General features: G+C 38.2%; 1 protein-coding gene across 1 annotated transcript in view; it reads left to right on the forward strand.

Annotated features, from left to right (window-relative positions):
- The window catches only part of CUBN (cubilin), a 285455-nt gene that overhangs the window by 69588 nt on the left and 192678 nt on the right, over positions 1-23189 (forward strand). The window contains exon 27 of the mRNA XM_036346196.1: positions 2709-2896. Within this exon, the coding sequence (XP_036202089.1) occupies positions 2709-2896 (188 nt within the window). The remainder of the gene's footprint in view (positions 1-2708; positions 2897-23189) is intronic.

The raw sequence follows: 23189 nt of genomic DNA on the forward strand, positions 1-23189 counted from the left end.
AGCATGTGGTAAGCTATAGAAACTTAGAGGAGTATTTAATATGCTGAAACAGTTGCAATTCAGCTAAAGATCAGTATAACAGGTTAACAGCTAATCGGTTTTTATTTGTATTAAACATTAAGATCCTCTAATTAGACATTATTCCATTGTACATAGTGTTTCTAACACATTTTTTTGGTCATGGATTTCAAAAGGTATTAATTTTATTAAGGGAAACTATGGTCCTTGTGAGTCTCACGTGGAGTAGGCACATTCTTTACTGGAGAAAAATCTGGTCTTTGTAGTGATGCCATTTTAAAATCTGCTTTCCCATGAGGCAATCTGGTGGTATTAAATGAGTATTGAACAGAAGTCCAGGGGCTCAGGGGTTTGTCCTGCCTGGGAAGGTCACTTTTCTTCTCTGGGTTCCATGATTTTTTTCTCTTAAAGAAAGGAGATTAAATTCGGTGATTGTGAAAGCTCCCTTCTAGCTCTAGAATTAAATACTTTCTAAAGTTAGCTTTAAAATGAACATTTAACAAACAAGGTTTTCTTGAATTTATGTTATTTAATAAACACTTTACTTATATGGTTTTATATTTTGTTAATCCTCACCTGAGGATTTTTTTTTCATTAATTTTTAGAGAAAGTAGAAGGGATGGAAAGAGGGAGGGAGGGGGGATAGAGGGGAAAAGGGGGGGGGAGAGAGAGAGAGAGAGTGAGAGAGAGAGAAGGAGTGTGAGAGAGGCACATCAATTGTGCCTCTCACAATCACCGAAACTGGGGCTGGGGATCAAACCAGCAACCCAGGTACATGTATGTGCCCTTGACCTGAATAGCACCTGCGACCCTTTGTGTGTGGGCCGACACTAACCATTGTGACACCGGTCAGGGCTACTTGTGTTTTGAAAATACAGTTCCTTGCCCCCATTAAATCTATGTTTACCCATAATTTTGACACAATTACCTAAAAATAGAACCGAAAGTCACAAAATCATAATCAATATACAATATCCCTTCCGATTAGTTGAGAGGATTAATGTTTAACTTTGATTCTGTATGAATTTGAGGATTCACACTCACTTATATATGGGGTTAGAGTGAACTCTAGTTTTGAATATAGCTTTGTTCCTCAGAAATTCATCATTAGAGCATAAAAGGCCTCCCAGATTCCAGCAGGGATATATCTGTTTGGTTGAGCATATAATCGTATTTCCAGTTTTGTTATTGCTATCCTAATTTGTTTCTCAGCCACCTTTTATTTCTGTGATATTTTATTCTCTCCCATCATTTCAGAACACTAAATAAGTAATTTAGTGCAGTTACATCCTTAAAAGTAAAAATCAGAGGAACCAGTGAGATTTTCGATATAATTCGCCATTTGAAATTTGAGGCTGGCACATAGTATAATTTTTGAGCACCGAGAACAGCCCATGTGGTTAATGAATACATTTTCCTCTGCCCTGTTTTGTTGTCAGTAAGGCACATGATACCTGTCTGTCTAATAGGTGTCATTTCTTGCAGGCACCTGAAATCACAAAATCATTCTTTGAAAATCCTGTGTGGACAAAAGTGTTACCTAAAAATATTCAAAGACAAATAGTTTGAATACCCCCTGCTTTAGCAAAAGAAGGTTTTTGAAGAGCCAGCCACAAGTGTATACTTTTCAAACCAAAGTTTATAAATGGCGTTCCAGCCACCTGCCAGGAAGCTGTATTGTGGTAGGAATGCATATATGAACCACAGTCTTCAGAGACAACCCTTTCAATATAACATTTATTTTGCCATTCTCTTGTATTCCATTTCATACAGATAATATAAGAAAGGCGTGAGAAAAGGCATGCATATGGCTTCAGTCATTAGGTTTGGCTGAATTTGGCTCTGACTCCAGGACAAGCCATACCTAGTCTAGAGGTACCTAGTGTAGTCTTGCTGAAAATTAAGCTGAAGAAAATGCCACCATTGGATTGAAGACTGTTGTAAACATCTAAGATTTTCATTTTTCTTCAAATCCTGTGCATTCCCTCTAGGCCTTTGGTACTTCCTGATGACTAACTACAGGCATAACAGAGTCTTTGTTATGAATTACAGGCTGACTTTTGAATTCAACAAAGCCATCTTGTTATTTATGTTTAGCATTCACATCGAACTTTGTGTTTTTAAACTGTTGAATTTAAAGGTCAAGATTTCTGTCCTTTCCAAATGTTAAAGTTAGAAAAACAGAAGCATAGAATGTTTAACACACTTCTCTAAACAAACGGATCTCTGAGTAGTGCTGAGCTATTTGGCTTTCCATGGATTCACAGGAATTGGATGTCCATTCTAACATGGGCAGTTTTCATGACACTTTCAAGTTGCTGAATTCACTTAAGCAATATTTTACCTTGTTCTAAATGGAGACCTTTTCACTATAAATATGCCACACCAAATATACTGGGTGTCCAAAAAATGTATACACACTTTAACAGCTGATAGCTCTACTGATATTTCTTTCTTTTCAGATTTAAGCCATTGGAATTAATAATTATTCAAAGAATATATATAGATATATAGATATAGATATAGATATAGATATAGATATAGATATAGATATAGATATAGATAGATATAGATATACACATACATATACATTTTAAAACTAGAGTTTTTAAAGGCAATATCACACACATCTTGGAGTAATTTTGACATATTTGATGGTAGTTCTTAACAATCATGATTATTTTTCCCAGCCTGTGAGAACGTGATGATTGTGAATCGAACCTATGGCATCCTAGAGAGTATACATTATCCAAATCCCTATTCTCACAATCAGCGTTGCAACTGGACCATCCAAGCAACAACTGGCAACACTGTGAATTACACATTTTTGGAATTTGAATTGGAATATCACCTAAACTGCTCCCATGACTACTTAGAGGTATGTATTCTGAAATTAAGTACATGACTGTATTTTCAAATAAAGTTAGCCAAGCCAAACTAGAAGGCATCACGCCTTGAAGAACCGAATCCCTAACCCTGCCTTACACATCTTTAATATACCACTAGCCGTGCTGTTTGAGCAGGAATATTTCATGCCACTTTCTCTGCATCATTGTAATATTAAAGATATTTAAGCTCTTAAATTATATACACAAAGAACTATCTATGTTTTTAGCTTCATTACAACTTTTGGACTGACCGACCTCATGTTAATTAAATAATGCAGAAGGGGAAGAATAACTTTTATTTTTGGTTGGTTGTTTTTATGTTTGTTCTCTATAAACAAGAGATCAGAAACATGTTGGGTGTCACAGCTTTATTTAATACTTAATTTGCCTGAAATTAATAATCATGACTTAGATTTTTGTTTTTATTTAAATTTATGCTCACTTAGTTGACTTTCCTTTTTGTAAAACAGAAGTTTCTATTTGTTGTAATAATGACCACCAGTGACACTTATTCAGCTCTCCATATATGGTACAATGCTATACAATAAAAATTGCTTGAAAATTAGGGAACCCAAAATATGAGGTAATCTGCTATTTTTATGATATTTTATTTACAACATTTTTATATATTTTATATGCAACATTTTTAGGGCTACAGATTGTAAAGTTAGGCAGCTACTTATAAATGTAATTATGCATTCATGTATAAAATTATGAGATAATATGTTAATTTAGAAATATTGATTTCTACTCTCACACTTCATAAAGCAATTTTACTCACTTTACATATATTTTGACATCTAGCTTTCATCTTTAATGAAATCACTTTTGAGTCATCTAACACATCAACTTTATATCCATTTACATTGTTAATATATAATACTTTGAATCCACACGATGATGTTCTCACTAGGAATCTTTTCTGAAGTGAATACCAACTCTGACAACATTAGGGCATTCCCCCATCCCACCTGTCCACAGGAGATGAGGTAGTGTTTATTTTCTAAGGTGATCAATGATTTTTAGAAGCCTTGTTTGTAAAGACTTCCAGCATCCAGCGTTTGTAATGTTGAGGACATATTCTCAGGAAAAAAATACTTTATCCTTGTAAAAAAAAAGTTTAACTCTCTTTTTACCAATTCTTTAAAAAAGTATCTTTGATTGAGGTTGTTTGAGGTTAACATATCTTTTCCAAATAGCACATTTCTTTTTCAAAACACATAAGAGAAACTTCCTGTACTCTGAGAGACTTTCTGAGGTTCTGTAATAAGGATTACCTTGTTTCTGAGGGATAATTTTATAGGTTAAAGAAAACCTTGCTTTATATTTAGAAAACAATATTATAGAAATACTAACCATAGTGGTATTCAAATGTGACACAACATAAAACAAACTTATAAGCAGGAACTGGACAACAGTTTTAAAGTCCCCTTTCCTTGATATAGTGATTAGATAGTCTTTACACACTTAATAATGGGGTGCTTGCCTCACTCCATTTATCGGGAGTAGCCTGTTTTTTTTTCTTCATGTAGCAAGATCTTGATCATTCTTTAAAAATTAAATGAAAAGTTGATGTTAAAGCCCTTTATCGAACCACAAGCGCAGTAGTTTATCATATTATATTTTTCTGGTTGTGACTGTGTCCACATGCTCCCCGGGACTCTGAGCTTTGTGAAGGTAGGAGCCGTCTTCTACTCACTTTGTGATCCAGGCACTGATTATAGAGTTGGGAATCTTACAGGAACTCAGTAAGTTAAGGTTAAATCGAGTATCACAGACATATTTTAGGATCCGCCTAATGACCGCTATTAATTAATGAGAAATAACTGAATTCCAAACTGGCCTTTTGGTATAAGCCCTACATAGTCAATGCAATCCTATCACCTTGGGCACAAACCAGAATGAACTGACGGCCTTGCCGAGCGCTGTGGGTGCTGCAGTATTCTAGGCGCCATGCTGTGGTGTGAGAAAGCACGAGGCGATGACGCAGAGAGGCGGGAGCTCGGAACTGGACTTTAAAGGAGGCTTAGGCACAGAGAGTGGGGAGGAAATGAGAGGAAACCACTCCAGGGACCGGACTCCATCTCGCTGGACTTACTTGAGGATGGCATGGTAACAAGGCCCATCAGATAATTTTTGGAGGCATTTGAAAACTGTCAAATAAAAATTATGTGTTCCAGTAACTGCAGAGCAGCTCATGAGAGGCCCTTCACAGAAGGTGTTACAGGCATGCCATCTATCTTGTGCAACATGGATGGTGAAAGCAGCAAAAATACAGAACAAGAACCAGAAGTTCAGCAAAGGCTTCCAAGGAATGATGCTGTTGCCAAAGGGAGGTGACTTTTTTCCATTTCTTTAAGCCAAGGGGCTTAAAGAAAGAGCGATCTCTGCAGCGGCTGGTCCAGGAGGGAAATGTAAAAGCACAAATAACCATTTAAGGAGAGCAGAACCACAAACACAAAATCTATTTTCATTATTTTAATAACTTGTAGTTATTATTTCAAGTGACTTAGCCAAGTCTAAATTGAGCGACCATTACTACAGCCAGCATTGCGTTATGTTGAATTAATAAAACTGAAACTCAGAAAGGACTTGATTAGGTGCTGGTAGGACATTGTGCCCAACTTTGCTGAGGGGTTTGGGCACCTAAGGAGCCTACTGGGAATCTACTCCATCCTTCAATATTTCGTCTTCTGGGCAAAACAAAATGATTGAACATTTTTATTTTTCTTTTTTTTTTTTTTAGTTTTATTGCTTAAAGTACTACAAAGGGTATTACATATGTGTCCTTTTTTTTTTCCCACCCTTGACAATCCCCATCCTCCCCTACCGCCCAGTGTCTTATGTCCATTGGTTATGCTTATATGCATGCATACAAGTCCTTCAGTTGATCTCTTACCCCCCTCCCTCCTGTCCCCCCAACCCTTTCCAGCCTTCCCAATGCAGTTTGACAATCTGTTTGAGGCAGCTCTGCCTCTGTATCTATTATTGTTCATAAGTTTATAATGGTCTCTATTATCCATGAATGAGTGAGGTCATGTGGTATTTTTCCTTCATTGACTGGCTTATTTCACTTAGCATAATGCTCTCCAGTTCCATCCATGCTGTTGCAAATGGTAAGAGTTCCTTCTTTTTTACAGCAGCATAGTATTCCATCATGTAGATGAACCACAGTTTTCTAATCCATTCATCTACTGATGGGCACTTAGGCTGTTTCCAGATCTTAGCTATGGTGAATTGTGCTGCTATGAACATAGGGGTGCATATATCCTTTCTGACTGGTGTTTCTGGTTTCTTGGGATATATTCCTAGAAGTGGGATCACAGGGTCAAATGGGAGTTCCATTTTTAGTTTTTTGAGGAAACTCCATACTGTCTTCCATAGTGGCTGCACCAGTCTGCATTCCCACCAGCAGTGCACGAGTGTTCCTTTTTCTCCACATGCTCTCCAGCACTTGTCGTTTGTTGATTTGTTAATGATAGCCAGTCTGACAAGTGTGAGATGGTGCTTCATTGTTGTTTTGATTTGCATCTCTCAGATGATTAGTGACTTTGAGCATGTTTTCATATGTCTCTTGGCTTTATGAATGTCCTCTTTTGAAAGGTATCTATTTAGATCCTTTGCCCATATTTTGATTTGATTATTTATCTTCCTTTTGTGACGTTGTATGAGTTCCCTATAAATTTTGGAGATTAGGCCCTTATCAGTTATGACATTGGCAAATATGTTTTCCCATGCAGTGGGTTTTCTTGTTGTTTTGTTGATGGTTTCTGTTGCTGTGCAGAAGCTTTTTATTTTGATGTAGTCTCACTTGTTCATTTTCTCTTTAGTTTCAAGTGCCCTAGGAGCTTTATCAGTGAAGAAATTGCTTTGGCATATGTCTGAGATTTTATTGCCTTTGGATGCTTCTAGAATTTTTATGGTTTCCCGTCGTACATTTAAGTCCTTTATCCATTTTGAGTTTATTTTTGTGTATGGTGTAAGTTGGTGGGCTAGTTTCATTTTCTTGCATATATCTGTCCAATTTTCCCAACACCATGTATTGAAGACACTATCTTGACTCCATTGTATGTTCTTACCTCCTTTGTCAAATATTAATTGAGTATATTGGTTTGGGCCAATTTCTGGGCTCTCTATTCTATTACATTGATCTATATGTCTGTTCTTATGCCACTACCAGGCAGTTTTGAGAACAGTGGCTTTGTTCTTTCTCAGGATTGCTGCAGCTATTCAGGGTCTTTTTTTATTCCAGATGAATTTTTGGAGAGTTTGTTATAGATCTGTGAAGTATGCCATTGGTATTTTAATGGGAAGTGCGTTGAATTTATAGATTGCTTTGGGTAGTATGGACATTTTAATGATGTTGATTCTACCAATCCATGAGCATGGTATGTTCTTCCATCTGTTTATGTCTTCCTCTATCTCTTTTTTCAACGTCCTGTAGTTTTCTGAGTAGAGGTCTTTTACCTCTTTAGTTAAGTTTATTCCTAGGTAGCTTAATTTTTTTGGTGCTATGGTAAATGGGATTGTTTTTTTAGTTTCTCTTTCTGTAAGTTCACTATTGGTGTATAGAAATGCCTCAGATTTCCTGGGGGTTAATTTTGTATCCTGCTACATTGCCAAATTCGTGTATTAAGTCTAGTAGTTTTTTGATGGAGTCTCTAGGGTTTTGTATGTATAATATCATGTTGTCTGCAAATAAGGACAGTTTTACTTCCTCTTTTCCAATTTGGATGCCTTTTATTTCTTCTTCTTGCCGAATTGCAATGGCTAACACTTCCAGTACTATGTTGAACAGGAGTGGTGAGAGGGGGCATCCCTGTTTTGTTCCTGTCCTTAGGGGAAATGGTGTTAGTTTTTGTCCATTGAGTATGATGTTGGCTGTGGGCCTGTCATATATGGCTTTTATTATGTTGAGGTATGATCCTTCTACTCCCACCTTGCTGAGAGTTTTTATCAAAAATGGGTGTTGGATTTTGTCAAATGCTTATTCTGCATCAATTGATATGACCATGTGGTTTTTTTCTTTCAGTTTGTTTATGTGATGTATCACGTTTATTGATTTGCGGATATTGTACCATCCTTGCATCCCTGGGATAAATCCTACTTGGTCATGGTGTATGATCTTTCTGATGTACTGCTGGATCCGATTTGCTAAGATTTTGTTGAGGATTTTGGCATCTATGTTCATGAGGGATATTGGCCTGTAATTCTCTTTCATTGTGTTGTCTTTACCTGGTTTTGGTATTAGAGTGATGCTGGCTCATAGAATGAGCTTGGAAGTGTTCCTTCTTCTTGAATTTTTTGTAGTAGTCTGAGGAGGATAGGTTTTAGTTCTTCCTTGAATGTTTGGTAAAACTCCCCTGTGAAGCCGTCTGGTCCTGGGCTTTTGTTTGCTGGAAGCTTTTTGATGACTGCTTCAATTTCTTCCATAGTTATTGGCCTATTGAGATTTTTAGATTCTTCCTGATTGAGTGTTGGAATGTTGTATTTTTCTAGGAATTTTTCCATTTCCTCCATGTTGTCTAGTTTGTTGGAGTAGAGCTGTCCATAGTATTTTTTAACAATCATTTGTATTTCTGTGGGGTCTGTTGTTATTTCGCCTCTATCGTTTCTGATTTTGTTTATTTGGGTCCTCTCTCTTTGCTTCTTGGTGAGCCTGGCTAGAGGTTTGTCAATCTTGTTTATCCTTTCAAAGAACCAGCTCTTGGTTTCATTGATTTTCTGTATTGTTTTTTTGGTCTCTATGTCATTTATTTCTGCTCTAATCTTTATTATCTCCTTCCTTCTGCTCACTCTGGGGTTTTCCTGTTGCTCTCTTTCTAATTCTTTGAGTTGTAGAGTTAGATGATTTACTACCATTTTTTCTTGTTTTTTGAGATAGGCCTGTAGAGCTATAAACTTCCCTCTCAGGACTGCTTTCATTGTGTCCCATAGGTTTTGGCTTGTTGTGTTTTCATTGTTATTAGTTTCCAGGATGTTTTTAATTTCTTCTTTGATCTCATTGGTAACCCAATCAATATTTAATAACATGCTATTCAGTTTCCAAGTGTTTGAGTATTTTCGGTTGTTTTTATTGTAATTTATTTCTAATATTATGCTATCGTGGTCTGAGATGATGCTTCGTATGATTTCAATCTTCTTGAATTTGGGGAGACTTTGTTTGTGACCCAATATGTGGTCTATTTTTTTAATGTGTCTTATGAGCACTTGAGTAGAATGTATATCCCGTGGCTTTGGGGTGAAGCGTTCTGAAGATGTCAATTAAGTCCATCTGATCTAGTGAGTCGTTTAGAATTGCTATTTCTTCACTGAGTGTTTGTCTAGAGGATTTATCCAGTGATGTCAGTGGTGTATTAAAGTCCCCAACTATGATTGTATTGTTGTCTATCTCTCCTTTGATATCTTCCAGGAGTTTTTTTTTATGTATTTGGGTGCTCCTGCATTCGGTGCATATATGTTTACCAGGGTTATATCTTCTTGTTGTATTGATCCCTTTAGTATTATGAAGTGGCCTTCCTTATCTCTTGTTATGGCCTTCACTTTGAGGTCTATTTTGTCTGATATAAGTATTGCTACCCTAGCTTTCTTTTTCTTCAAAATGATTGAACTTTAGAAATAAAATACTCAATGGGAGGAAGGGTCATTTGCTTAAAGGAGTAACACCATATTGATTATACAGTTATGGGAAGCTAACTTTAAGAATTATTCCTATATTTTACAACTTGATTTCACTTTGTCATTTTTGCTTTGAGTCTGAGTCTCCATGTGGAAGAGGAGATTTGTTACGGGTGATTGACTATACAAACAGAAGTGATGGATTTGGGAGAAATCATCACAGAGATGTACAGGGAGGCCAGAGCACATGTTATAGATCAACAGGAAGGAAAGGAAAGAAGAAAATTAGGAGGTTATCATGTTATGGAAGTTGAGGGAAAAGAATATACTAGAATGTGACAGGGATAAATAAGGTGAGATTCTTCCAAGGGGTCAAGAAAGGTCAGGGTTGAGCAGTGTCCCTTGGAGACCAGCATGACTGTGGGCAGAGCCCAGTTTGAGGGATGGTGGGAGCAGGAACAAGTCTGTAGTGTGAAGGGGCATGAAGGGGAGAGAGTAAATATAGAAGTCTAAGTCCATGAATTCAATGTCTGAGTTCTGTCTAGAACAGTGATGGCGAACCTTTTGAGCTCGGCGTGTCAGCATTTTGAAAAACCCTAACTTAACTCTGGTGCTTTGTCACATATAGAAATTTTTTGATATTTGCAACCATAGTAAAACAAAGATTTATATTTTTGATATTTATTTTATATATTTAAATGCCATTTAACAAAGAAAAATAAACCAAAAAAATGAGTTTTCATGTCACCTCTGACACGCGTGTCATAGGTTCACCATCACTGGTCTAGAAAATCATTAATTCTTGGCCTCTTTTCTCCAATCCTTATCCTTTATTTCCCTAACTGTTCCTCAAGTGACAAATTCTCATGGGACACCCTCCTTTGCCTGTTCTCTTGTATGTCAGTATTTCTTAAAATGTGGCCCAGGATTGGATGCAACACTCCAACTAACCTATTCAGGACTAGGTATGCTGGGACTATGTCATCTGGTTCACATATGTCTGGTATTGTAGGCTGAGGTTAAATGAGTTTATCATCAGTCAGTTCGTAATGTTGGACTATGTAAGACCTATAATCTCCAGGTCACTTTTACATGAATTGTAATGGCTTTATGGCCATCCCCAGGATATTACTCCTAGTAAGTTACATTTGACTGTTTTGCCTGAGAATTCCATCATTTCATGACTCCTCTAAATCCTGATACTCTGGTCTGTAGAGAGCATTATTCATTTGCACATAGACTCTTTGGCCATTGGATGATGCTTATTTCAAACTAGAGGCCTGTTGCATGAAGAGATTCATGCAATAGGCCTTCTTTTCCCCTGGCTGCCGGCAACGGTTTGCCTCCGGCACCCGGGGCCCAGGTCTTTGCTCTGGCCGAGTTCTGGCCGGAGCCGGCCCTGGAAATGTCAGGCCTTGCTGCTCCGCCATCCCAGGACCTTCAGGCTTCACTCCACCACTTGGAGCCTACATATGCAAATTAACTGCCATCTTTGTTGGAGGTTAATTTTCATATCGTGCTGATTAACCCATGGGAGGTGTAGCAAAGGTACGGTCAATTACCGTGTTTGTCTATTATTAGATAGGACACTCCAAAATGATAGATTTCTTTGGTTAAAATTATCTATTATTGAACACTTTTATAATAGCACCATTTAAACAACTTGGTAATATTAGCAGCTGATCTTTATTGAGCACTTATTATTTGCTAGGTAATTAGACACCAGTCCTCTAATGTTGGAAACATACCCGTCTGACAGGTGAGACAATTGAGGTAAATGCAGGTTATCCACCATCACAAAGGTTATAAGGGGCTAAGCTAGTCTTTCTAGCAGGTTCTGCAGCTCCAGGCTGATGTGTTTAGCTGTAATACTACATACCTCTGTCTTTACACTCTTTCATAATTTTCAGTCCCCCTCAAAGGTGATGCGGAGGAGTGGCCATGAAGCCCTAGTCTACCACTCTAGTGACACTGTCACAAAGAGAACTTTGTCATTTTAGCATGGCTTCTCCACAGATAAGCATGGCCATGTATTATGATCACCCCTTTCTCTGCTAATTGCTGACAAATTATTTTTAGTGTCTAATTTAGAATTTTTCAAAAAAAATTACTGTCAATCTTACTCATCTGTGAAGTTCCAGAATAAATCTTTCCCACATTTTGGAACTTGACTACTTTTTCCTTCAGACCTCTGGCAGTCCTGTTTCATTGTTCTGTTTTATATTATTTGTTGCAGGTACACACTCAGACTAAACCATGTAGAAATGATTAGTGTTTGTGAAAGGACTGTTACTCTGAGGAAAGTAAGAAACCTCCTGACACACAGAGTAAATGAAAAAGCTGGGAGAGGGCAGGAACAGAGGCAGCTTAGTGGATTCTCTTCTCTGTCTTGCTGCTTTGTGGCTTCTCCCTGCATTGCATACATCATTTCCATCTCTCTCCCTCCAAACTTCCTCTGAGTTTTTGCAACCTCACAATTTTAGTTTCAACATCGCCACCCAGCCATGGCTTTACATATTTTTTTAAATCCTCATCTGAGGATATGCTTTTTGATTTGAGAGAGAGAGAGAGAGAGAGAGAGAGAGAGAGAGAGAGAGAGAGATGAGAGAAAAACATCATTGGTTGCCTCCCACACTCTCCCAACCAGGGATCGATCGAACGTGCAGCTTTTTGGTGCACAGGACTACAACCGACTAAGCCACATCATGACCGTTTACCTCAAGCACTTACAAGCAACTAGTCTTTCCCTTATCAAAAAATTACTGCACAGGTGGCTCATCTTGTCGAGCCTGACAGCAAAGGCATGGATGTAACCTGTTTAGGGACGGGTGCCCTTCCAGGCAGTACAACCAGATCCCAGATCTCTCTGGTCACCGATCACATGTGTGGGCAGAGGCAGACTCTGTGAGCAGGGGCATGGATTCTGCTGTCACCCTAAAACATTTGTTATACACATTCAGTAAGATTACAAAATTAGTTCTGTAGTGACTGTACTTTCAGTGCTAGAGGATGTAATTCATTTCAACCTGGAAGATTTCATTTAAAGGATTAACTGTCATATCTTCTAAATTGGACTTCATTGTCTTTCTTCCAGTTTCAAAATCATACCAGGCAAGTTTCCACTGCCCCTTTATCATGGCATGCTATCTTCTGCAGGTGTCGGCTCAATCCACATTTTTATCTTCCTTTTGCCCTAATGATAGCTTTAAAAAATAGACATTTTTTCCCCTAACTGTGCTGTTTCCCACAGTTTAGCTAATTTGTATGTGTTCTCAGAAAATGATCAGGAAGCTTCTGTGTAGTCTCTTAATTGATTTTATTCAGAGGTTTCCCCTTTTATTGTTGTAAAAGTTATCCCTGATTTTGTGGACAGAATTTAATTTTTTTAGAATTTGTCATTTAAAAAATTCTTTCCTTTTTAATTGATTTTCTTTTCTTTCTTTGCTAATGTTTGGGGTCCATGGACTCCTGTCTCCTTTTGAAGTCTGGCTCTTTAAAACCTGAGGATTGTGATGATGTGTGCATCATTCAGGCTCTGAGGAAATCTACCCACTCTTCTCTTTTGGTCTCTTCTGCATTAGCCACCATTTCGTTGCTGGCCAGAATTAGTCCAGGGTAGCACTTTCCTTCACTATTTAATTTCTGAGAGAGGAGAACATAAAAAGAACTTATCAAGTGTCATGCTTTTTTCCAGAAAAAGACATCTGAAAGATGTCTAGATAGTTGAAATGACCTCCCCATGGTCACCCCTGTTTATCTCTTTTTGTTCCACTTTTTTTCTCTATAAAAATCTGTAGTCTCTACTGAGGAAGAAGCTGATACTAGAAGATCAAGTCCCTACAACTAGCTGCTAAATCTGGCTGCATTCCAGAATCACCTGGGGATCTTTTTTTTTTTTTTTTTTAAATATATTTTATTGATTTTTTACAGAGAGGAAGGGAGAGAGATAGAGAGCTAGAAACATTGATGAGAGAGAAACATCGATCAGCTGCCTCCTGCACATCCCCTACTGGGGATGTGCCCGCAACCCAGGTACATGCCCTTGACCGGAATCGAACCCGGGACCTTTCATTCCACAGGCCGACGCTCTATCCACTGAGCCAAACTGGTTTTGGCCACCTGGGGATCTTGTTAGAAAAACATATTCCTAGACTTCACCCCAGACCTACTTAATCAAAATCTCTGGGGGCCCCCACAAGGCCCTGGTGCAGCACTTGAGGCCAGTCTCTATAGCCCACCTCTTCCAGGACAGCTCTCTTAAACCAAAGGACTTATATGCATGCATATTAGCATAACCAATGGACCTAGACACTGGGGTGGTGGGGGCTTGCCGGGGCTGGGAAGGGATGGGGGAGGGGGTCAATTGGGGAAAAGGGAGACATATGTAAAACTTTAGACAATAAAAAAATAAAATAAAATCAGCATAAATAAATAAATAACTCTCCTGGGCAGTTATAAATATTTTAATAGTATCCTCTTAACCTATTACCTTTCAATACCACTAAAGTTTTTTTCTCAACAGGTCTTATTTTTTCATTGGTAGAGCAGAATTATATGCTTTGTCTTATCAAGGCCTGGTGATACTATTATATTTATCTCATTATGGGAAAATGTCAGATTACTTTAATTTTTTGGGATTTTGATTCTAAACATTCTCTTACCTTTCCTTGTTTGCCACTATTGTCTTCCTTTACACCCTTTCATGCCTTTCTGTGCCTTTTCCCTTTTCACTTATGTCATTTCCTAGTCCTCTTGATTATGTCAGTGACTTCTGTCAAATGCATTTCCCACTAGTCTTTATAAGATTCATTTTGTCTCTTGCCAAATCCTCTTGCTGATGTCATCATGTTCACCAGATGTTTATATCATTGTTTGTTACACTCCCATGTCCTCCTTTCAATGGCAAAAGAATGCATTTTAAATGAAAAAATGGATGGAAATATCAATATACCTGAACCTTTCAGCCCTACATCTATGTTTTCTAAGTCTGAGCAGCAGTTTCCAACTGCAACTATAAAACATCAGGGCCCCTGTGATATGTAGTTAGTGAAGGTAATACTAGTTGTTGCGGAGAGCTCCTAAATTCTCAGATGCTTGATACAAGTTTATTTCTCAATGATATCAGAGTTCAGTGTGGGTGTTCCTTGCTTTCCACATGGTGATTCAGGAACCCAGAGAAAGAGGAAGTCCCAAGGAGCTATGCGGAAACCCCATAGCTCTTTCTTTGACAAATGTTGATAGATGTTTAACAAATAAAAGGACCTAAATGCTAATAAATCTGGGAAAGCCAGATAAAACAAAAATAGGTTTTGATTTTCTGTTCATTTTTTGCTGTGGTACTGACTCCAGCTGTTACTATTATAACTATGCATTGCTCATTCATTTATCCATTCATTCAGTTATTCAAATATGTGTCAAATTTTAGACACATAGGCCACGACAATATCACTGTTTTAGAATCAGTTTTTCTTGTCTTGATGGAGGAGACAGGTATTAATCAATTTATCACACCAAACAAATTTAATTACAAGCTGTGTTAACTGCTATTAGGCAATATTATTGGGTGCTCTGAAGACTTGAAACGGGAGAACCCAGCTCATCTGTGGGTCAGGGAAGTTGCCCTGAGGAAGAAAAACTGAACAAGATGTGAAGGAAAATTAGGGAAGTTGAGTTTGAAGAACTGTTGAGGAGAAAGCCAGACACTAGTTTCAGTGGTAAGGACAGATTTTAATAAGGAATATACTGCTGCAATAGGGAAGGGAGCCCAGTATGAACTGAACTCATAAAGGGAGAATGAGGGAGACTGGAGGGAACCAGCAGGGATTCCACCAGAATCAGGGAAGTGAAAAATTCCAAAGGCTTGTGTAGTGTAAGTGTGATTACGCTGAGTCTGTTGCAAGTTACACAATGATGGAAGATAGGAGTCTTCCTCCCACAGAGACTGGGAGACAGGGCCTTGTTCTTTCTGATGATGACATTTCAAAGGAATGGTTTTCAGATCCTTGAGAAAGATACTCCTGAATATAGGAGATGCATGTACCTCTCAAAGGGAGAGAGGAAGGATGCACAGTTCTAAGTCCTTTTCGGTAGATGCTCTAAGAAAGGTGGTCAGGCCTGTCTTCAGGGTTGGCTGGTGGTGGCAGTCTTCAGCTTCCTCAGGCAGGCACTTTAAAAGGGATGGGGCAAACTAGGGATGCTGTCTAGAGCTGTTAGAAACTATATTAGGTGTTTAAGTCTTTAATGTGGGGGAATGAGGGGATAAAATAATTTGCGCTGAGAGTTTGTAGTTTTTATAGGCCAGGCTTGAGGCCTAGTAGAGATGGCTGCCTGACTAGAGTTGGGTCAAGGAGAGAATCTTTGTCAGACCTTAAAGAAGACCAGTGGGCTGAGGCCAAGTGAGCTTCCAGGTGGGCGGGACCTGCAAGCATAAAGTGTGGGTGTATGTAGAGTTTCAGTGACCTCCTGAAGAACAGCAAGAGATATTTCAAGTGTGACCAGAGAAATTGATTGCTCAGAGTAACACTTTTAAAAACTCTGGTTTCCAGAATAAATTGAAGGGAGGTAAGGGTAACTCTGGAGATCCAGTGAGGGGCTGCTGCAGTCCAGGAAAGAGAGATGATAGCAGTTCTTCTACTTGTATGGGGAAGACTGTAATAGACAGACTCAAGAGCACCTAGGAACTAAAATCCACAGAATTGGATAAATATTTGGATGGGAGGTAGGTAATACAGTGAAAAAAACAAGGATGTTGGGATAAAGCCTTCTAGAACTGCGTGCAGGGGTAACAAGCAGGGGAGAGAGTGGGGCTGCCCCTGAAGGGGGGAACACTGGAGGGACACCAAAGGCAGCATCACACAGATTGGTGTTTGCCCAGAATTCTGACTCACTAACATCTATTGGGCATTAGTATTCCACAGAACATTCTTAGGAAAACATTATTCTAGGGATATTTTCTAAAATTTTCCCATTTTTATTCTCAAACAAATAAGTGAAACTTCTAAGTTCATGAGATACTAGAAAGTTCTCCTTCACATCTAGGATGTTTATTTTGAGAATGACAATAATAAATGTCCACTATGTACTAGACACTATTATAGACTCTTTGATAAATATTATTGCTTATCCTCATGTTATGTGGATAGTTCAGCAACTGGATATTTTTACACTCATTTAATAGATAAGAGAACTGGGACTGAGATAAGTAAGAATACTTAAGACTACCATGTCTAGGGCCGTGGTCAGCAAACTGCGCCTCGCGAGCCACATGCGGCTCTTTGGCCCCTTGAGTGTGGCTCTTCCTAAGCCTTAGGAGTACCCTAATTAAGTTAATAACAATGTACCTACCTATTTGGTTAAGTTGAAAAAATTTGGCTCTCAAAAGAAATTTCAATCATTGTACTGTTGATATTTGGCTCTGTTGACCAATAAGTTTGCCAACCACTGGTCTAGGGGATATGAAGCTCCATTCAGACTCAGGTCCTTCTAACTGGAGTGAGGGCTCTGAACCCACCTGGGCTCAAAGCTTGGATTCTCCACATTAGCTGTGACCTTGGGCATGGAGTTTAACCTGTTGCCGCCTCAGTTTACTCATGTGTAAAATAAAGGGAACAAGTACACCTACTCATAAAATTGTTATAAGATAATCTACACACCTGGCACATATTCAGTACTCAAGAAAAGTTTCTTATTATTCTCCCACACTTCTCTGGAGGGAGCACAATTCTTTCATGGTCATTCATTTTCTGCCTTCAAAGGTTCACTTGGGCAGTGTAAGTGTGATTAGGCTGAGTCTGTTATAAGTTAGGCAACATCTATTGTTTCTTATCCTTATAACAGCCTCTCTCTCTCTCTCTCTCTCTTGCAAACGCCATCTCCATCCCTTGTGACCTGTCACTTATGAATGGCCGCTCCACCCTTGTGAGGTCTGACCTCCTCTCTCAGGCAGAGCCTCGGTCTGGTCTGTTTAGAAGCTCTGATAATTCAGAATTTGTTTTCTTTCTCTTCCAAGTTCCCTCCCTCCATATATGCAGCGCTTGATAGGACTTTGATTTCTTTTATCTTTTAAAGACTTTGCATCCTGTCTAATAAGTGAGATGTAAAGAGTTTGTGTTTGCAGTACACATCAGTATTGGTTACACAATTCTATAGAGGTCTCAGACACAATGACCTCAGTTTCCAAATATGTTGGTTTAAAGATAAACCAAAATTGGAAACAACTCCAGACACTACTCTTTCTGTCGTGACTCTTCCTGTCTTTTTCTGGGGGATTCTCTAGAATTAGAACTGCTTAAACCAGCTCTTATATCTGCTCACTACTATGGGAGGCTAATAATAAGCAAAGATTTAGTAACTCATCTATTGCTCACTCATAAGAAAATGTCTTATAGGTGCCCAGGCTACACAATAGAATGTACAACCTTGTTCAGCAGTCTCGGTACTTGTTCAGACTAGCCTAGTGCTTAAGATTGAAGACTGGAACCAGATAGACTGGGTTTAAACCAGACCTCATCACTCAATAACCAGGTAACCTTGAGCAAGTCACTTAGTTTCCAGGTGCCTCACTTTCCCCATCTATAAAATGGGATAATCATTGTAAATGAGTATATATCTATATCTATAGCTACCTACATATAGATATAGATAGATAAGTGAGGGTGGTAAAAAGTAGGTTTACAGTTGTTGGTATGAAAAGAAACATGCAGATCATGATTATCACATAAATTTAACTCTGTTTTGCATACTCACAACTATAAACATACTTTGCCAGCCCCTGTATAGATCTATCTATATATTGATCTATATTTAGTCAGAATAAAGCTTGACACATAGTAAACACATAAATATTCACTGCCATTATTTGCAATAATCTTATGTAAGAGAAGAACCTCAGATATAGAGAAATTTGCAAATAAAGAGCATTTACTTTTTTAGGTTGAGATACGATTAATAGTTTATTTCTTAAGATGCTTAATTTCCCTCTTGCTTTCTGTCTGCAGCCTACTTCATTAATGTATTTTGGCACTTCTCACATTTTAGTCCACTCATTGTACTAAAAGCCCTGTGGAGAAATATAATGAAAAATATGTTGATTCCTTTGACTTACAGGAGTTTTTGCTATTATCACTGTAACTTAAAATAGTTTTCATTATTCTCTATTATTACAGAGAATACGGACTTCAATATATACTTGACTTTAAAAGTTCTTATTTAAAAACAAATAATTACCAATGAAGGAAACAAGAAAATATTCTCGAGGAGTTTATGGCTTTTAAAATGTTGAATTACTAAACTTTTACATATCTCAGTTTCCAGAACTCTATAATGGGAATAATAATACCACTGCCCTATAGAACTGCTAGGAATTTTAAATTAGGTAATACACATAAAGGGATTATGGAATTCCAACATGGAGACACAATAAGTGGAAGCTACAATGACACTCTTCCAGGAAAAAACTGGGATTACAACAAAAATATGGACAAAAAATCCTGAATCACAAATGAAGACTAGCTGGAAAGAACCCTGATAACCAAGGATGGAAAATGGAGACTGCATAGAGACTGGCAGCCAAAATGAGGAGACAAAAAGAAAAGAAAAAAAAAAAGCCAAATGAAAAAGAGAATTCTCTAGAAGAACAGCTAAATGAAATGGAGATAAGAAATTTATCAGATATAGAGTTCAGAATAATGATTACAAGAGTACTCAACAGCATGAGATAAGATATAGAAACTATGAAAAAGACCAGTCAGAAATGAAGAATGACATAGAACTAATAAAAAACAAATTGGAAGGAATACACAACAGATTAGGAGGAGTTCAAGATTGGATCAGTGAATTAGAAGACAGGCTAGAAAGAAATCACTTGATTAGACAACCAAAAAGAAAAAGCAATTAAAAAACAGGAGAACAGCTTAAGGGAGCTGTGGGTCAACATGAAATGTAACAATATTTGCATTATAGGAGTGCCATAAGGTGAACAAAGTGAGCAAGGAATAGAGAACATGTTTGAAGAAATAATGGCTGAAAACATCCCTAACCTGGTAAAGTAAATGTCACACAAGTTCAGGAGACACAGAGAGTTCCAAGCAAGAAGAGCCCAAACAAGCTCACACCTAGACACATCATAATAAAAATGCCAAAAATTAAAGACAAACAGAGAATCTTAAAGGCAGCAAGAGAAAAGCAATCTGTTACTTACGAAGGAGCTCCCATAAGGCTGTCAACTGATCTTTCATCAGAAACTCTATAAGTCAGAAGGGAATGGAATGAAGTATTCAAGGTAATAAAAAGCAAGGATCTGAAACCAAGAGTACTATATCCAACAATATTTTTAAAAGATCACACACCACGACCAAGTGGGATTTACTCCAGGGATGCAAGACTGGTCCAATATTCACAAATTAATAAATGTGATACATCACATAAACAAATTAAAAGATAAAAATCACATGATCATATCAATAGATTCAGAAAAGGCATTTCACAAAATCCAGCACCCTTTTTTGATAAAAACTCTCTGCAAAGTGGGAATAGAGGAATCAGACCTCAACATAATAGAGGCCATATATGACAAACCTACAACCAACATCAAACTCAATGGGCATAAACTAAAACTATTTCCCTTAAGAATAGGAACAAGACAGGGATGCCCCCTTTCCCCATCTTATTCAACAAAGAGGCCCAGTGCATGAATTTGTGCACCAGTGGGGTCCCTCGGTCTGGCTTGTGGGATCAGGCTGAAACCAGCTCTCAACATCCTGAATTGCGAGAGGGTGCAGGCCAGGTTGAGGGACCCCACCGGTGCATGATCAGGACTGGGGATGGACGTGGGAGGTTGGCCAGCCAGGGGGGTTCCAGGGCATGTCTAGCCCATCTCACTCAGTCTCAATCAGCCAGACCTCAGCAGCAATATAACCTACCAATCGGAGCATCTTCCCCCTGGTGGTCAATGCATGTCATAGTGACTCGTCAACCGTCTGCCCCCTGGTGGTCAGTTCACATCATAGTGAGCGGTTGAGCAGCTTTAGCATATCATTAGCATATTACACATTTTGATCGGTTGAATGGCTGACCGGACAACTGGACACTTAGCATATTAGACCTGTATTATATAGGATAGTATTGAAACTCTTAGCCTCAGTGAGCAGACAAGAAGAAAAGATAAAAGGAATCCAAATTGTAAAGAAGGAAGTAAAACTGACTTTATTTGCAGATAATATGATATTTTACTTGCAAAATTCTAAAGACTCCACTAATAAATTACTCAATTTAATAAATGAATTTGGCAATGTAGCAGTATACAAAATTCACACCCAGAAATCAATGGAATTTTTATACATCAATAATGAATTCCCAGAAAGAGAAACTAGATAAATAATACCATTTACCATTGCAACAAAATTAAATTAAGATACTTAGGAATAAACTTAACCAAGGAGGTAAAAGATTTGTACTTGGAAAATTATAGGATGTTGAAAAAGGAAATAGAGGAAGATATAAATAAGTGGAAGAATATATTGTGTTCATGGATTAGTAGAATTAACATAATTAAAATGTCCATACTACCCAAAGCAATCTATAAATTCAATGCAATCCCTATTAAAATGCCATTGGCATATTTCATAGACCTAGAAAAAATACTTTAAACATTTATTTATATGGAACCACAAAAGACCCCAAATAGGAATAGCTGCGGCAATCTTGAAAAAGAAGAACAAAGTTGAAGGAATCATAATACCAGATATCAAGCTGTGTTACAAAGCTACTGTGCTCAAAACAGCCTGTCACTGGCACAAGAACAGACATATAGACCAATGGAACAGAACAGACAACCCAGAAATTATCCCAAGCCATTGCACTCAATATTTGACAAAGGAGGCAAGAGCATACAATGGAGTCAAGAGAACCTCTTCAATAAATGGTGATGGGAAAATTGGAGAGATGCATGTAAAAAAATGAGACTAGAGTCTAGTCACTAGACCATCAACTTACACCATACACAAAAATAAACTCAAAATGGGTAAAAGACTTAAATGTAAGTCATAAAACCATAAAAATCCTAGAAGAAACCACAGGCAGAAAATCTCAGGTATATTGCTCATAGCAATATGTTTGGGGATACAGATCCTTGGGCAAGGGAAGCTAAGGAGAAAATAAACAAATGGGACTACATAAAAAAATCTTTAGAGCAAAAGAAACCATCAACAAATTGTAAAGGGAGCCCACTGGATGGAAGAACATATTTGCCAATGATACACTTGATAAAGGGTTAGTATCCAAAACATACAAGGAACTCATACAACTTAACAAAAGGAAGACAAACAATCCAATTAAAAAATGGGCAAAGGCCCTAAATATACACTTCTCCAAAGTGGTCATACAGATTACCAAGAGACATATGAAAAAATACTCTAAGTCACTGATCATCAGAGTGATGAAAATTAAAATGACAGTGAGCTATCACCTCACACCTGTCAGAATGGTTACCATCAACAGATCAACAGGTGACAAGTGGTGGTGAGGTTGTGAAGAAAAGGGAACTGCTGGTGGGAATGCAGCCACTATGCCACTATGGGAAACAGTATGGAGTTTCCTCAAAAAATTAAATATGGAACTGCTGTTTGACCCAGTGATCCCACTTCTATGAATATATTCTAAGAAACCGAACACCAATCAGAAAGAATGTATGTACCCCATATGTTCATAACACCACAATTAGTAATAGCTAAGATCTGGAAACAGCCCAAGTGCCCATCAGTAGATGAGTAGATAAAAAAGCTGTGGTACATCTACACCATGGAATACTCTGCAGCAGTAACAAAGAAGGATCTCTGACCCTTTGAGGCAGCATGGAAAGACCTGGAGAGTATTATGCTAAGCGAAATAAGCCAGTCAGAGAAAGACAAGTATCACATGTTCTCACTCATATGTGGAATCTAATGAACAAAATAAACTGATGAACAAAACCAATCTAGAGACATAGAAGCATGAAACAGATTGTTGAATCTCAGAGGGACAGCAGGGGTGGGTTTGTGGGTGGGAAGACATATAGCAAAAAACTTGTATGCATATATGCATAACCCATGGACAGGGGCAATAGGGTGGTGAAGGCTTGGGGTGGGGAACTGGGCGGGGGGGGCTAGAAGGGATTAATGGGGGCAAAAAGGGACATGTGTAATACTTTTAACAATAAAAATTAGGGAAAAAAAACAAATGAAGGGCTTATAACAATACTCAGCTGATACATATTTATCATATTTATTAAATAAATATTGTTTATCATTACTTCAACATAAACACAATTTCATGGGTTAATTTTGGCCGTCTAAAACGTTCTGCATAAATGAAGAGCTATTTCCCGAACAGCTTCCCAATTGTGACGAGCACAGATTGGCCTCATGTGCTGAAAGCAGGGCTTCTGTCCTCCTTTCAGCCTTACTACAGAAGCCTCAGGATTCTCTGTCTGAACCTAAGAAGTGTGCTGTAGTCCTCTTTGCCAGTTGGAGAAAGGCAGAGAAGCAGCTGAGATTTATGGGTCTGCGCTGACTTTCATCATCATGGCACCTCCACAGACACTTCCTGACAGATGAGTCATGCTTCCTGGAACTGTCTTTCACAGAAAGTTCTCTTCTAGGAGGCCTGGCATTTGGCTTAGAATTCAGAGAT

Source organism: Myotis myotis, unplaced genomic scaffold (genome assembly GCF_014108235.1).
Source record: "Myotis myotis isolate mMyoMyo1 unplaced genomic scaffold, mMyoMyo1.p scaffold_m19_p_1, whole genome shotgun sequence".
Taxonomy (NCBI): Eukaryota; Metazoa; Chordata; class Mammalia; order Chiroptera; family Vespertilionidae; genus Myotis; species Myotis myotis.